Below are 17,088 nucleotides of genomic sequence, written 5' to 3'. Positions count from 1 at the left end.
CAAAAAATAACTTTTCCTACAAGCATCGTAGCGCCTTACGATCTCCAGAAGATTTTTTCCCAGGAAAATTGGCTACAACTATCATGTATCGATATATTTTAAGGAGCCAACTGGACATCTGATTAAAAAGCAAAACAATCGTACAATCATTAGGCCCGATTTTAATTCCAGTCATTACTATGAAGATGCACCAGAGTGGTATAAAACCAACAATGTTACATGTGTACTAAAGGAGATAAACCCACCAAACTATCCTAGAGTTCGGCCAATCGAAATTTCATGGGCCTTAAAAAAGAGAAGCTGAGGGAACATATGAAATCAGCGGGCAATGTTGAAAAATTTAAGGAAGATTGTCCAAAAGTGGTAAAAATGTTCTGAAAAGCACTGTGCAGCAGGTTATGAGTGGTGTTAGAGATCTCGCGTACTCTTCGAAAAGTAATGCAAATTGGATTGAAATTAGAAAGAACATACTTGAGAATACAATGATCAGAATATCCTATATATTTTATATTATTTGAGAATTAAAGTGTTTTTATAATTTTCGGAACAGTCCATACACAGAAGAAAAGAGAATTATATTTGAAGAGTATGATTTAATCTGAGAAATAATCGTAGACGTGGGTTCAACAAATTTTTAAAAACTGTGGCATCCATGTTGAACAGGTAGAAAAGACTTCAGCGTACTTAGAAAGGACTCCTTTCCGGACTCATCGATAAGAACACTTTGTTTTGCTAAGATATTTTTGTTTATTACTTGCATACTTTGCTGTTTGTGGACTTCCAGTTCTGTGTGAAGTACAACGCTTGTGGGCTTGGTAAGCTTTTTTGAACTGCTAGTTTTAATATATTTACATAGTAGAGTTCTGCTATTTAAACTGTATTCTTCACTACTGCTGTACATTGTTGTCGTTTGCGAGCTTACGTGTTATGCGCACTTCTATAACAGTATAATATATTCTTTTCTTTCTAGTTACTTTGTGGTATTTTTTGTATTATCACATTTTTTTAACAATAAAAGAATAGTAAAAATTCACTCTGGCCGTGTTTAATAGATATATAAATATAATTTAGCATCGATATCTTCTGCTTCGTTTATATTCCACTATGAAGAACTAACTACGCTTGTGCTCTGGCTGCTACTTATAATTTCGAATGGAAGCGAAATTGAAAAACCATACCTCGAATATGTACATTTTTGCTGCAGATATAAACGTTTTTTTAAATATCTACATATATACAGAATCAACTAACGAATTCAATTAAAATTCAAAAATTTAGAAGTTGCCCTAATGGATGGAAAAAAATTTGAATAATAATATAGAAATAATTAATATCAAATACCTAAGGCATTGAACGCTCCGCATTTCATTGTGAATTTTCTAACCATATTGAACAATGGCATTTTAATTCTAATCATTATACTGAATTGAATTTCACTTGTGCCAACAATTTAATGGTGCTAGAGTGGATTAGTATGATGAATAATTTGGTCGAAAAATCTAATAGGCGCGATAATTTGGTAATGATTTTTATTATAGGATTAATTCTTTTTTCCTAACTTATCCTTTATGTAAAGCTCTTGTACCATTTTTGTGATCCCTTTATTTTTAGTTAAAGTTATCATGTATATTCAAGTTGATGAGACAGAAACATAATCAAACGCAACAATCTTGTGTTTTCAACAGAAATGGTTACATGGTCTATCTAGAAGATGTTTTTTTCTATTAAATTGAGATGTGGACTAGTCAATGTGTCTGTCTAAAAACGCTTCAAACTCGCTAGCTACTTTTGGAATCGACATGAAAATGTTTCTAATTAAATTCAGTAAATGTTCTTATTTTATATTTTGTTTTGGTACGTGCTAATTGGATGTGTAATATAAATGAACTTTTTATGGCTATATATTCTTCTACATCTTGTGATTAAAATTGTGTTGATTACAAAATTCAAGCAAAGTGGTTATAAGTTAAGGTTGAAATTTTTTTTGCTGGTAGAAAATAACCTCGTGTTTTCTGTTACAAAAGAGTAGGACGGATTGGCTTTACGGAGACGCATATATAAATTATGAATTAGCCTGAATTGACAGAAAATCCAGTGAAATTGCAACAGCTACTGATATGAAGTAATAATGGTTTTGAATCAAATTGTACGTCTTGTATTATTACGATCACTGGATATCGTTTCTATCGAAAAGTAGCTTCATCTACTAATGCTTCGCTTTCGCCTTATTTACATGTTTTGATTTGGGTTTCTGTTTGATTTTCGGCTTATTGCAGCTTTTCTTAAAACTTTTTGACCCTTTTGATTTTGAAAATGTACAACGTTTTATCCGCCTTTTGTCTTTGCCTATATGTACAGGATTTGAATCTTTTTCTTCAAAGGTTTATAGTGAATTATATTGACTTTGGTCTAGCTTTATTATGCAGGCTTTTTGATTGTATCTAAAAAATTGCTGTAGCAAAGAAGTATATAATTTGTTTTATTATAAAATCATTAAATTATGTAACAATATACCATTTGAATTGTTTGAAACTTGACACGTCTGAAACCAAATCAATAAGTTTGATATCTCCGAGACTCAATAGTTTTTGATCGGTAGAATTCGTAGGCGAAGCTTTTAGTGTACGGAACAACTCTGAGAATAACTTAATACTCCGCTGACATTACCGGTTTTCAAAACAACAAACATCCTGCGTAATGATTACAGACTAACTTTAAATAAAAAGGGTAATAAAAACATGAATTCATCCCTTTGTTTGTTCGTTTATATGAGCTCCTGAAGGCCTTTATTGCTATTTGAGGATAAGGTAGACGATAGATAGGTACAACTTCTGAGTTTTTCATTCCGAACAACATTAGAAAAAAAAGTATTTTCGTGAATCATTCGAATTTTCCGAACTTTAATGGGAACTATCTCTAAATCGGATGCTTTTAGAAAGTTGATCAATATCAGATTCATGGTTCAAAATGATCGATGGCTTTGAAAAAAGCGGTTTGACTTGAAATTTTTATTGAAAATGCGAAGATAACTTGAAATCAAGTTAACTGGACACGGTGACTACTGACTACTGACGTAGCTCCAATCGAACTGTTTGTAACCGATCGGGTAATTGGAATTACTGAAATAATGTTCAATTCAAACGAAGGTACTTCATTTGGTGGTAAATGTTGCTGAAAATAAAAATATGAAATAATGGGTATAAATTTTCAATGAGACGAAACGCAGCAACATGTTGGATAAAGAATGTGAATTTTTAGAACATTGAAGAGAGAGTAACCTAAAATAATAAGTATCATGTGAAATCAACTTTTCGAATTTTGTTTAGCGGTAGGTAGGGTATCGGCTCTATTATCGTCATGTTTTACCTATTATCGTCCGGGGGGTTAATGAAGTCATAGAGAACTAATATTTTGCAGAGAGGTACTCTGCATTATGAAGAACCATCAAGCAAGAAACAAACGCTCTAGGACATCATTTACCCCCCGGACGAAAATAGGTAAGACCTGACGAAAATAGAGCCGGTACCCTATTAAAAGTTTTGTCTTCTAGAAAAAGGTCCCCTCGAAAATTCCAGCTCCATCGTGCAGCCTCCTTCCCAGAACAAGTTTTACTCACAAAATTGTATTCCCACAGACAGACATTCGAGGCAGCTGGTGAAAAATTGGGTTTTATGTGTTACGTAAATCATGGATATCGCCTTACCACATCTTCTTACCTATTTAACCTATTTAACATACTAAACGAAATCAACAACTGACATAATCTGAAATTGTGGAGATTTGAGAGAAAATTAAATAAAACGCACTGAGTTTGTGTTCAACGCGGTGGGGTAAAATATGCATTTTTCAATAGTGTTTTTTTTTCAATAGTTACAAACCAAAAAAATTGAATAAGAAAAAAATGAAATTCTGCCATAACCATAGTATATAACACACACCAAGCGTACAAATACCATACAAAATAATCCATGAGCATTTCACAAAAACCCACATACACCTGTCATATACCACAGCATACAAATGCCAATACCCACATGAACTGCCCATAAATGCATAACAGTCCCATGTAATTTCTCATCACTTTTTGCCTAAACTTAAGAAACTTCTTCACATGCTTTCAAAAAATCGCAAGAGAAAGCTTTGTTTTGCTAAATTGATTAGAAAAATATGAATTTTGGACAATTCCATGTTAAGAATAAACACAAAAAAAGCTCAGTGCTGAAAGTAACTAGCATAAAAATATGGTCACTACCATAAAAATACCAATTGAAGTACTAATAGGAAAAATAATTAACTTGGTGCCTATACAAGTGTACTGTCATAAATGTATTTACCTCGGATAAATGCATTTTTGCACACACATGTTATACACACATACACGTAATACACACACACATACACACATACTCATACACACAAACACACACATACACACATACTCATACACACATACACACATACTCATACACACACAAACACACAGATACACACATACACATATACACACTTACATACACACTTACATACATACACATACACGCTATTCACACATACACACACATACACATACACACACATATACATACACATACACACGCATACGCATACACACACACACATTCACATACACATATACATACACATCCACAAACACACATCCACACACATATACACACACATACACATATACACATAAACACACATTTATTTATATATTTATTCACACCCACACGCTACTCAGGCACATACGCTTGATATACGAATACGACACACTATACCTATACTATCGGCAGCACCCAAACGGCTTCCAAGTCTTCCAATGGTCCCTTCCAACGGCTTCCAATGGTCCCCAGTGCCGTTCACGTCCAATTTCGGGCTGTTTTTGAAATTTTGGAAACGATATCTGAATTAGATTACCACTGGTGGGGTCCAACCAGGTCGACCAGGGAATTATCTTCTCTCAACACGGAATGTCCTTTTATAGCGTCACTCAGTGTGGAGAACTTGGGTGATTGGAGCAAGAACCAATCATGTGGAAGCATCTCTGCTTTCTTTCTTCGTCGCTTACGTTGGGTGATGAATGCGATGCCAAGTGGCTGGCATCGCTAGCCAATGACTGAAGGCGTGAAATCATTTCGTCTATGTTTTTGAAGTCTGCGTTAGGGAAATATACCAATCGTATGAAAAATGTATGTGGATATTCCACCTTCAAACTTTTCCGCAATTTTCACGGAGTAATAAGAAAATGGTAACTAAAAATATCATGTTATACAAATCTTGTATATTTTTGCTTTCCAACGGTGTATTAAGTATTGAAATCGGAACAGTTGTTTGAGCGCTATTATCATCTAAAATCTTCCATTCCGCCAACCAAAAACGTTACATGTTCAATCCAGTTTTCACAGAAGGTACCTTAGTATAGTGAAGAAAGACGTAGTCCCACGTCAAAAAAAAAAAAACCGTTTGGGCGCATGTCTTTTTTGGCGGAAATCCACCTGAAACCAAGTAGACACCAAATGCATTCAGGGTATAGCTGATACGATAGTTTTGAGGTCAATTAGATATGAGGTTTCCTGCTTTTATTTTGTTTTTAGTGCAGTTTTTCTGATGAGACCGCTGGCAAAATGATGTGACATTTGCTTTTTTTTCGTAATGTTAGGTTACGATACGAGGCTAAGTGAATGTTAAACTCAGTGGAAGCAGGGTTGAGGGAATGCGAGGTCAACTAAGTTATTGCAGTCGGGAAAGATGCTGCAGTCGTACCTCGATAATATAACCTCTTTACAAAGTAGGTCGATGTAATATATTTTCGTCGGTTCTTTTTTGAATCTATACTCGAGACTGTCGACTTAAGAGATTGCGGAATGAAAAAAATTAAACATTGCAACAAAGAATTAAAAATAAAACTTAACTGTTACCCTAGGGGCAAGACACTATTGATCTATTGTGAAATATTTTCAATATTCAATATAACGAAGTATTTATCGTTGCAGTTTAGGGCACTCCTCTATTTATATCATAGCTCATTGAAGTGACATAATGGTTGGAGGGTTGTCAATTGACAGATGAACGACAAATATCAAAATATATCAACCAATATCGAGTAACATTATATTTATATTTTATAAAAGGTATCTAGCCCTTAGCTTTTACCTCAATATAGACCATGTCACCAAACCTCTTTAACCTCACTTCTCTGACAATTAATGGTAACTTTGTTTACATTGTGGGCTTTGTGCTTTTTTCTGGTGGAGCAATTTGTCGAAAAACATGTTTTTCGACAAAAATAGATTGCGTTTAGTGAAAGTACCCGGGGAACAATTTTGTTGTATGACAGCTTATTAGGCTTTAATTCAGCCGAAGTCCACCGAATAGCAGCTTTATAAGCTGTAATTCAACAAAATTGTTTGTTAGGTAAGTACTCGAAAGTTAGAATAAGATGTACAGAAGGCAACTGATTATTGTTTTCCTGATCAATAAGCAAAATTCCGCTGGAACAGCACCATCTTTTAACATTGGTCATTTTTGCAGGTGTCCCGTTAGTGTTGGTAAAATGGTTGTCAATTGTTCAGTATACTAAGAAGCTCCTGTGCAGTCTGTTGATAAAGAAGGATCGAGAATATAATAAAAATAATCAAATGATTAAAACAATATACACAGGCCATGTTCGATTTTGGAAATACGTCCAAATTTAAATTTTTTTATGATGCCTACCGGACTGAAAAGAAAATTTAACCCTCTAGTGCCCAAATTAATTTCTAAACGGACTTCGATAAAATCACTATGAATCATTAGAAACATTTTTAAGTATTTATTGAAGCTTTTTGGAACTTCGACTAAGCCCGCCAAATGGCGGCATTGGGCACTAGAGGGTTAACAGCCAATTATATAACCAATCCGAACAGTGTTGTCCGATGCCTACCGGACTGAAGCGAAAATTCAATTCAACGCTTGGATGGTAACTGGTGGCAACACGGCCAATGTTTTTATGTTACCAAAATTGAACCGTGTCAAAATCGAACGAGGTCTGTATATCACAATGTTAAAATTGTAGTTACTACTCATGGCAACTGCTGCGTTTTTGAACTTCGTTTACCGAACTTTAAAACCATGTCTACAACGAACAAAAGGTAGAGAAGAAATGAAACAAAAAATAGTACTGTGTAGCAACTTTTATTCTACAACTAGTGTAACTGAAACAAAAAAGAATTGTAGCAGTAACGGATCCAACTTAATTAACAAAAACAAAGTATATTCAACTCTAAGGTGGTACTAATCATAACGCAAGAAACGCATACTAAATCGAGAAAATATTATCGAAGTTCTTCTTCCTGCACGTTAGTGTTCTTTTCTTGTCTCGTTAGAATATATGGGAGAGTAATACTTTTTCGTAAGAATTTTTACCACCAGGACATTATTGTCTTGTTTGTTACTCTATGCTTACGTTCTATAATATCCTTCACATTGTCTTTCACGTTTGATTTGCGTGCCCCTTGTCAATCTGATTTTCTGGTGATGAGTTCCACGGAGAATCCATTCACCGTTCGGTTGAATAATCACGTGATAATTAGGTAATTCTGGAAGATGTTTTTGATTCTGAATGACAGAGGTTCTCTGCTTTTCTATTTTACTTTGTGTGTTCGACCGATGGAGTTAGCCGCCCGTTTTGGTTCCAATCGCCTAGGGAATCGTTTCTGGTATTCAACTGTCTTTTGTGTTTGCTTAGCTTTCGGTATCCGAAGGGCTCTAAAGGATTTGAGGAAAAGGCTGAATTTTGAGTGTATGTGTGTGTATGTATGCGTGTTTGTATTTTTGTGTGCGTGTATGTGCGTTTCCTTGCAATACTGAGATTACGATTTTCAGTCAAACCCTTTTGTTTCGTGCACGAAAACTAGCTGTTATGTTGCGATTCCATGGACAAGGGGAAACTCTGTAATCTGTTCTAATATATTCGTATTTATTTATATGTACATTATATTTCGAGTTGCAAGTAAAGAGAGCACGTGGCGTATTCATGAACGCTTTGAAACCGGCCTTCGGTATTATATTTATCTTTTTACATAGTCCCTATTAATTTATTACTATCACCAGCATTACTCTACTTATCTACTGTCCGTCGCTTTATAATTAATAATTGACATGTTTGTATGCAGTTTAACTTATTTATCTACTCTACGAATGTCTAGCTTACAATCTGTGGTAGTTACTATTGTTTAAGGTGTATTTCTGTGTTATGTAAAATTTGCTACTCTTTTTTTCTTTTTGTTACAAAACACCACTTTAAAGAGTGGGTTTGTTTATAACGAAATCCGCGTTTGGCCTTTTATCGTTAAGAATATATGCATCGATTTGCTCGTCATGGAACATTTATTTGATGTTATGTACTTCTCGAATGTTTTCTACTAACGGAATTGCATTTCGTCCTCACCGAGTGTTTCGTCTTCGCTTGTGTTTACTGTTTGGGTTTCGTCTGTTCATTAGCTTAGTGCCTACGTGCGCAAATATAGTCTAATATTGCCTGAATCCTAAATCTTCGCTACATTCACCAATCATATTCGAGACTTACGAGCTGTCATGAGGATAGTTTCGATCGGAAATCACAATACTGTCATTTTTGTGCTTGCTTTGAATATAGTAGTGGTAGTTAGAAAAACTGCTGAATAACAAGTAAACAAAAACTAATCGCTATTCATAACTAAGTGGGAAACCATACGCCCTTGGCATAGTTGATCGACAATAGATTATGCGACCGTGAGAGTATATTCAAGTGCAAATTGGAATATCATATTTTTGAGATGGTTTGCTAAAGTTTTATGTCAGATTTTATCTGGACCACTTCGAGTTATTTCTCGAAGTTAACATAAAGTTTAAATTCTAAAAGCGTGATGGCATGTTGATTTTGTATCTTTTAAATTGTTCTCCATGATGTTTGAAATGATAAACGCCCGGACTCTCGATTTATTTCTAAATAGTATTTTAAACCAGCATGATTGGAGGAAACGGGAAACTTCAAATCATGCCATGAACGCTTCTATTAAAAGGAATAGTCACGGATTAAAGCATTGCACAGAAAGAAAATCCGAAATATGCTGCAACGTTCTTTGATCTAGAATCTAATCGTCATTCTTCTTCACTTTTGCAATCAGTGGGTGAAATGGAAAGGTTACCTTAAACGAATATGTACTCTAAACCTATACGTTTGGAGGTGGCTAAGCGTTACTATTGGGTGCCGGGGACTTCCGGTTATGCTGCATTCTCCTGAATTCTTTTGATGTAGTTGGTGTACCCTATGGGCTGTTATCATTTTTCCATCCTCAGTAGTTGTCGGTGTCGGAAACGAGAGAACCAGCAAAATCGCAATCATTAGATGAATTTCGTGGAAAACATATTCGAACGCAGATTGAAACGAAAGGAGACTGTCGTGGCAGCAACGGCAGCACAAACTAAGTGGGATCGTTGGGGATAGTTTCAGCCATTCTCATATGTCTTCGGAGGATAGCCGCTGAAGCCGCTGTGGGGTCATTTCCGGTTTGAGTGAATCCATTGTAGTGCCAGTCGTGGTGCCGCTGGCTGCCGTTGATGGGATAACAAGTTGTCGGCCGTCGGCGTCGTTGTTGTTAGTGTTCGAGCCACCGTTAGTAGTGGGGCAGCTACTAGTACTGGCTATTCCCAGTCGGGATCGTTTGTAGTCTTCGCTGCTGTCCAACCTGTGGAGTTCATATGCGGAGCTGACCTGGAGATCAAAGTAAAATTAATTGTTATGAATTTGAAAACAATAAAAAAAAACAAACTCACCGGGCTGATGGGTGTAACAATAATTTCCGTTTTAGCAGCTGTTCGCAGCAGCGCCGTGTTTTCCGTTGACTCATCCTGATCATCAACGTCCAGATCACCGTACATGTCCCAAGGCGGTGAGTCCGGGTCGATCTCACCTCCGATGTCCAGCTCCTCTTCTTCAATATCTTCCTCTTCATCTTCATCGTCGTCTTCCTCGTCCATCATTATAACTGAGGATAGTTTAGTGCAAAAAATAGGCATTTTAAGATAAATATGTATACACCAGTGTACGGTGACACTGAACATTTTCGTAGAAACGAATGAACATTTATTGTGAGCTATATGATAACCATTGATAATGTAACAACATTGAAACACAAACTTTCCTTTACGAAATGTAAATAAACACATATAAAATGCTGTATCATTATTGTTCAACAGTGTGGGGTAACAACAGTGCTGCACTTTTGTGGTTGGTTTGGTGATTAATAATGTGTTTTATAAGGGTTCTCGCGTTTACTATCGTGCCGAAAGGATTGATTTAAGGAAATTTTATTTTCTGGTGTCGTTGGTTATTTTTATACTTTCATCAAAGGACGATGACAGTATTATTTATAAATATTGGTAACTAAACTTTTCTAAATCAAGGCAATACGTGATTGTACACAAGTGAAGCATATTATTTTCTTTTTGATACCATTAGACACCTCTAGTAGTAGTCCAACGTACGTGGTTATAGCACTCAAACTATGATAACCGATCTTTCAAAATATTTTTAGTTGTTATACTTCAACACATTGGAACGAACTTTATGCATAATTTTAGAACTAAGTCTTCGATGATAAAAATGTGTTAAGCCAAAATCATTTACTTAACAAAATCTTTCAAATATAACGATGAGTGCGCAAATTGATTCTAATTTTTAACTACTGGTTGATAAAGTTGCGTCTAATTCTGGAAAAAATGTAAATCAACCTTTTTACTATATTTTGTCATTCTCGAGTTGAATTTGGGAAAATTAAAAACATAAATTAGGCTTTGAAGAAATTATACCTAATCCAGACAGGATTCGAAACCGCAATCTCCGATGTCTCCGACATTATGTGTTATCTAATTAAATTACTGGACAGGGAACATTCCTCGCATCGTACCACCCTATACTATTGCGTTCCGTTTCTAACACACCTTGTTTAACTATACACATTACCTTGAGTCTTTTTTGTGACTGAGTGAGCGACGTACTGTTATATCTATAACCTGCGTGATAGAGACTTACAGTCACTGTTCTCACACCGAACACGTTTGACGGAAGAGCTCCGTTAGGCTGAAATTTACTTTACGATCTAATTTAATTTTTGTTTTATGACTACATTTTATGTTATTTCTAAAGTAGACAGTGTATGTTATTTGCATATTCTTTTTTCATATTTTGTTGCATTCTACTATTTACCAGAACGCTACATGAGTGTGAAGCTCCCAGTCGTCCCTAGACACAGTTTTGTTTTTTACTGTGCAATTCCACATAAAAACGTCAACTAATTTATTCGATCATTTTTCATTTGGCTGAAAATTTGCATATAAGTTTCTATGGGCATGAGGTGCCATTTTATGCTATTGGTTTAATTTATTTATTTGGTATATTCACCAACAGGCAAGAAGGTGCCCAAATGGTGTAACTTAAAGCTAACAATTAAAATATCTTCAGAGAGTCAATACAATATTACATATTACAAACAATATAACATTTGAACTAGTCAGGTCTTGAAAAAAATAAACGATATCGCCGACGAAGAAGCGCTCGAAATAAATTAAAGTCGAATAGAGCAGATACTTTGTTGAACAACCTAGTTAGTTCATTGAGCAGGCAGTCGTAGCATTGAATTGTTTCGCAGAGCACGAGGTTGCACATTTATATTTACTTGTTCCAAAAGAGCGGGACAGTCTATGCGGCCTTGTAAAAGGGCAGTGGTGAACAATGCCCTGGCCGAGTCTCTACGGGCAGACAGAAGCTCCAAACGAATTAATAAGCAGCGACTTTCATAGCTTGGTAGACGGAAGCGATCCGTCTATGGCAGTTTACGAAGAGCGAATCTCAAAAAGCGCCGTTGAACTGATTCTATTCTTTCCACGCCATTGTTGTAATGAGGAGTCCAGACAACCGAACAGTACTCCAGTATAGAGCGAGATAATGCGCAATACAATGATTTAGGGCAGTAGATATTTGTAAAGTCTTTAGCGATCCTGAAGATGAATCCCAGAACTCTGGAGGCTTTGTCGACAGTGAACAAAATGTGAGGCTTGAAAGTGAGCTGGGAATCCAAAATTACCCCCAAGTCTTTAACTTGGTTTATGCGCACGATCTCAGTTCCTAGCAAAGCGTATTTGTAATGTATAGTCAGTTTTTTTCGCGAAATTGATATAATCGAGCATTTGGATGGATTAACGTCCATACGGTTCAGTTGGCACCAATCGGCAAAAACATCTAGCTGACGTTGAAGAAAGTGACAGTCTTCAATTGTGTGAAGATAGAGTTTGAGGTCATCCGCGTAAGACAACCGTGGTCCTTTAATAACTAGGTTCACGTCATTGAAATAGAGCAGGAAGATTAGCGGTCCTAAGTGACTTCCCTGCGCTATTCCAGACGTAGCGTCAAAATAAGAGGACTGGCAATCCCTAATAGCAATGGTTAGACGGCGACCGGTAAGGTACGATTGGAACCATAGTAAAAGTTTCCCGTTGATTCCAAGATTGTCAAGTTTTGCAACGGCTATGCGATGATTCAGTTTATCGAAGGCAGCTGTCAAGTCAGTGTAAATGACATCCGTCTGAGCACGTTTCACCATACTGTCACTGATGTACGAAGTGAGGCAAAGTAAATTAGTGGCGGTGGAGCGACCGGCTGTGAATCCATGTTGGTCAGTGCTTATTAAAGCTCAGTGCTATGGTTGAAACACGACTCATTTTTGAGAAGGTATTGAAAAATGAAAAAAAAAATGAAAATTGAATATTCCGCAATCGGAGCGTGTGCATCTGTTTGTTAGACACAGACTTCGCAACTAAGGGTTTGTTCGCAGAACACATGCTGAGCTCGTTTGAAAAATATGTTAAAATATTGTTTCGTATGATATACCACTTCTAGACATTAGCGCATTACTGTTAATGCTCATATATACTCGATATTATATTGCTTTGTGAAATATACTAAAACCATGCCAAAACCGTTTTTGTAGAATCACCGTTTTGGGGTCATTTTTGTCCGATTTAAGATCTGTTTTCTTAAAGATGAGTAAGAAAATGCTCATAAGTGGACAAACTCTTAGAATTTTGATATTTGGTTCCAAAACAAAATGGCGTCGAAAAAGCATCGAAACTTTTCCGATTTCTCAAAAATTCAAAATGGTGCCACTGCTGCCCCTTAACGTGAAATGTGTTCAAACTCGGGGAAACTTGTTTTTGAGTCAAAATACATAAAAAAATCATACATAGAAGCCAAGGCAGAATGAAAAGTAAATTTTTGTTGTACTGTGTTATTTTCGTATCAAATTCGAATATACATTTGTTTATTTACCATCTATTGATAACGTTGGACAAAAATTGACGTTTTTTTTAGTTTACCTTTCCACGCACTGACGAAACTACGCATGCAGTATCAATCTTATTGAAACATGAGTCAGCAGAAAAAATATGACAGCTCTATTAGTCGAACTCTAACCGTGATGGCGAGAACAGTGAAGCTACTCCGTTTAGATGTGTGCGCGTTTAAATAACAGTACCCTGCCGCGTCGAAAACGGACATCGTGCGGCAGTTCGTGAACACCGGATACTCCCGTTCCGGCATCCACAACAGCTTGGCATTATTGGACAACAATCGGAGCATTGAAAGAAAGCCCGGTTTCGGACGGCCGGCGACTCTAAGCGATAAGATGCTTCAAAGGATGCTAATTAGGGAGACCGAGGAAAAAGTGGCTACATCACTGCGTGCGCTTGGCCGGGAGGTCCATGCAACCGGCCAAACAGCGAAAAAGTGCCTGGCGAACATGGACATACATGTCAGAAAGCAGCAGTCCAGTTCACTAGCCTCGGAGCTGCAGGCAACAGCGACAGCGCCTTAATAAAATGGTCAAATCGATTTTTCCGGCAAATCACGACGTGCCGGTAGTGATGGACGACGAGACCTGTCTCATCCAGGATGGCAACGACTGGCAGGGCACTTTGTATTTTACTTCCCCCACGAAGGAAATAAGCACCAAGGTGAAGTTTCTTTCTCACTCCAAGTTTCTAAAGAAGGTGTTGCTGTGGCTGACAATCAGCCACACTCGAAGTGATCGTTGGAGTAGATGGAGCGACTGAATATCGATGTGGTACCCAAGTCGGTGAGCTCGCCCAACGTCCCTAAGTTGCGTCTCATCGAGGATTTCTGGGTAAGCCTGAAGCGTAAGATATACTCAAAAAATTTTGTCGCGGAAACTGAGAAGGAATTGATAAATAAAACGACAAAAAATAAAAATAAAAAACATGCCAGCACGCATGTTTTCGTCCGCCATGGCGAATGTTCCGGTTAACTGCCGGAAGGCCGCACGCAAGATCGTAATTTTTTTTGCGAGTAAGCTAACATAATTACCTTCTATGGAAAATTTATCAAACTCAATTATCTGTCGTAGTTATTCTTTTACCACCATCCGAAAGTCGATTTTTTAACGCATACGTTATTCTTGTATTTTACAACAACAAGAAAGATGACTAGGTTATTCATTTTGACTCGATGTAGGACTGCTCAGAAACCTGAGCTAAGGTTAGAGCTCAGGTAATTTATTTCATTAATTACATTTTAGTGAAGTGGGCAATGCCTGTAAATCTACAAGGATGCGAAACATTAACAAGGACAGAAGGTGCGACCTAGACTTGAAAAAAATTTTGCTCACCCAGAAGGACTCGAATCCGCAATCTCCGATGTCTCCGGCATGGTATTTTGGGCAATTAAACCACTGGGAAGGTAATCTCCCCTAAGAATAATATTGATAACCCTCTACTAGTGTGTCCCGTTCCAAGCACGCCTCGATCAACTACACACACTACCTTGTGGAAGTCGCAGTGACGAAAATACGCAACAAGGAAAAAAATTAAAAAAGTGCATGCCAAAAGCTCAAACCGGAAAAAAATGAAAGGTTATAGTTATTCAACCATTGGATAGGGACACCAAAATTCACAAGAATGGTTATGTTCTTGAAAATAGATCTGCGTCTATGCGTGATTTACCCAAGGAATTTTCTGTAAACATCGGAATGATCCAGCGGATTATACGCAGAAATGACATCAGAACAAAAAAGCAAAAAGTGCTAACAACCTCTAGAGTAGCAATATCGCACCAAGACTAAAGCTCCAAAGTTATGTGAGCGTATTTTGGATAACCCATACCAGTGCATCCTGAGGACGATGACACATATGTGAACTCTGGGTCTGGGTTTCAATTTCACACGATGGGGAGTGAGTACGAATAGCGGAGACGACTATTGTAATGGAGGAATTTGGTCAAATGTGTTGGTCTGGCGAGCCATTTGTATTTATGGTTCGCGATTTTCTTCTTTCTTCATAAAAAGGATAATAAATTCTCAAATTTATCTGAACGACTGCTTGAAGAAGAGATTGCTTCCACTGTATATAAAAAGTATACAAACTGTCGAATCTGAAGTACGAGCATTCTATAGAAATCAACAATGTGCAGGATTTATTTATTTTATTGTTGTAGGTTGTTACGGCCAAAAATTGGTTAACTTCAGTTTGCCGTGTTATTTTCATCCTGTATCAAAAAAAAAAAAAAACCTGAAAACCGGCGGCGGGGCTAGCATAGAGTGTAACACACCGCCAACCACGCTGGTGGCCTAGGTTCGAATCCCACCGCCGACATGGTTGTGTTATTGGTTGTGGGGTAGCGTAGTTCACTCACAACCAACCCTACTGGTCCTAGCCGACACCGGGAGATTTTCTGAGGCGAAAAATCTCTGCGCCTTCCATCGCATGAGGAAGAAAGGCCGTTGACGCCGGTCCGTTAATCAACGGGTCGTAAGTTAAAGTTCTGGGTGGAGTCGCCTCCCCGGGCATCGGTGATTGGCACAACAACAGTGGCGGAACTAGACCGACGGAAAATAAGCGAGAGTAAAAAAAATGTTTGATTTTGACATTTGCTCTTCAGTTCTGAAAATGGCGTCGAGGCAAGAGAAGTAACGCATCAAAATTTTGTTCGCACATCGCGAAAATCCGAATTACTCGCACGCCAGCTTGGCAAAATTGTTGAATGTGCCGAAATCAACCGTCATCAACGTAATAAAAGTGTTTGGAGTAGGGTATGCAATATTCCCAAGAATTTATTTCCCGGGAAACGGGAATAAAAAATCTCATTTCCCAGGAATTCCCGGGAACCGGGAATGAAAAATGTGCTGCCTTTTCGGGCAAACTATTTCTCAGTGATAACATAAGTTACGATCCCGGATTATTCGGTATGTTTATGAGTTAAAAAAAGCTACATGTTGGTGAGCTGAAGGCCCAAACTAAACTGAGCTGATTTAGTATGTGGTTCGAAAATTATCGACAACAAAGGTCGTTAATGCGCATTCTGTCAACACTGTAGTTTAGGTGCCATTGCATCGATAAGCAAAGTGAACAGAATGCTATGCGTCGATATAATGGAACTTTATTTATTTGCGTTCTTAACTCATATATTGTTCGTTTTTTTCAGCAACTTGCAACTCAAAATTTTGCATTTTTGAATTCTTGATGACAAATAATGCCAAATATTGTGAATTTCGCTCCCATGAAACCCCGTTTCAAAACTTACAAAAAATCAACAGTTGTGAGCAGGCACTTCTTGTAATACAAATCTTGTACAACGTGCTCATAAAATGTGCATAGTAGACTTAAAAACGTAAAATGAGGATTGGAAATATTAAACTTTAAAGTTTTCTTGAAAATTGAAAACTAAATTTTCGACGCTAACTATCAATCGCGTGTTTCTCGAAACTAAGATTTTTGAGTTATGCCAGTGTTGCACGAAACCGACGATATGTTATCCTATTGCACCATAGTAAATATTTGCTCAGGATTCCGCGTAAGAATTTGGATTGATTAACTGGAACATTATTCCGCCATTTGCCGGTTTTCTATGAAAGACTGAGACAAACCGGAAGAAAACAAAAGAATAATCAGTTCAATACGACTCAAAAAAGGTCAGTTTTAAAGCATTCGCATGCCTACGTAGTTATTCTACAAAGACGATTGCAACGATAAAATCGCAGCCACGATCCTGACTTTGAGTTT

The 17,088-nt window shown here is 37.2% G+C and overlaps 1 protein-coding gene across 28 annotated transcripts in view; it reads right to left on the bottom strand.

The window, feature by feature from the left end:
- Positions 1–723: 723 nt before the first annotated feature.
- Positions 724–17,088, bottom strand: part of LOC129725096 (potassium voltage-gated channel subfamily KQT member 1-like) — a 612,086-nt gene continuing 595,721 nt past the window's right edge. For 27 of the 28 annotated variants that reach the window (XM_055680533.1, XM_055680531.1, XM_055680530.1 and 24 more), the window contains 2 exons: positions 9,796–10,007; positions 724–9,733 (listed from right to left, as the gene is read on the bottom strand). In XM_055680533.1, the coding sequence (XP_055536508.1) occupies positions 9,479–9,733; positions 9,796–10,007 (467 nt within the window). In that variant the 3' untranslated portion in view covers positions 724–9,478. Of the gene's footprint in view, positions 9,734–9,795; positions 10,008–17,088 lie in introns of those variants that run through there. The other variant, XR_008728015.1, reaches the window with a different exon arrangement.

Source organism: Wyeomyia smithii, chromosome 2, assembly GCF_029784165.1.
Source record: "Wyeomyia smithii strain HCP4-BCI-WySm-NY-G18 chromosome 2, ASM2978416v1, whole genome shotgun sequence".
NCBI classification, from domain to species: Eukaryota; Metazoa; Arthropoda; class Insecta; order Diptera; family Culicidae; genus Wyeomyia; species Wyeomyia smithii.
This window is presented reverse-complemented; position numbering and strand designations above follow the sequence as displayed.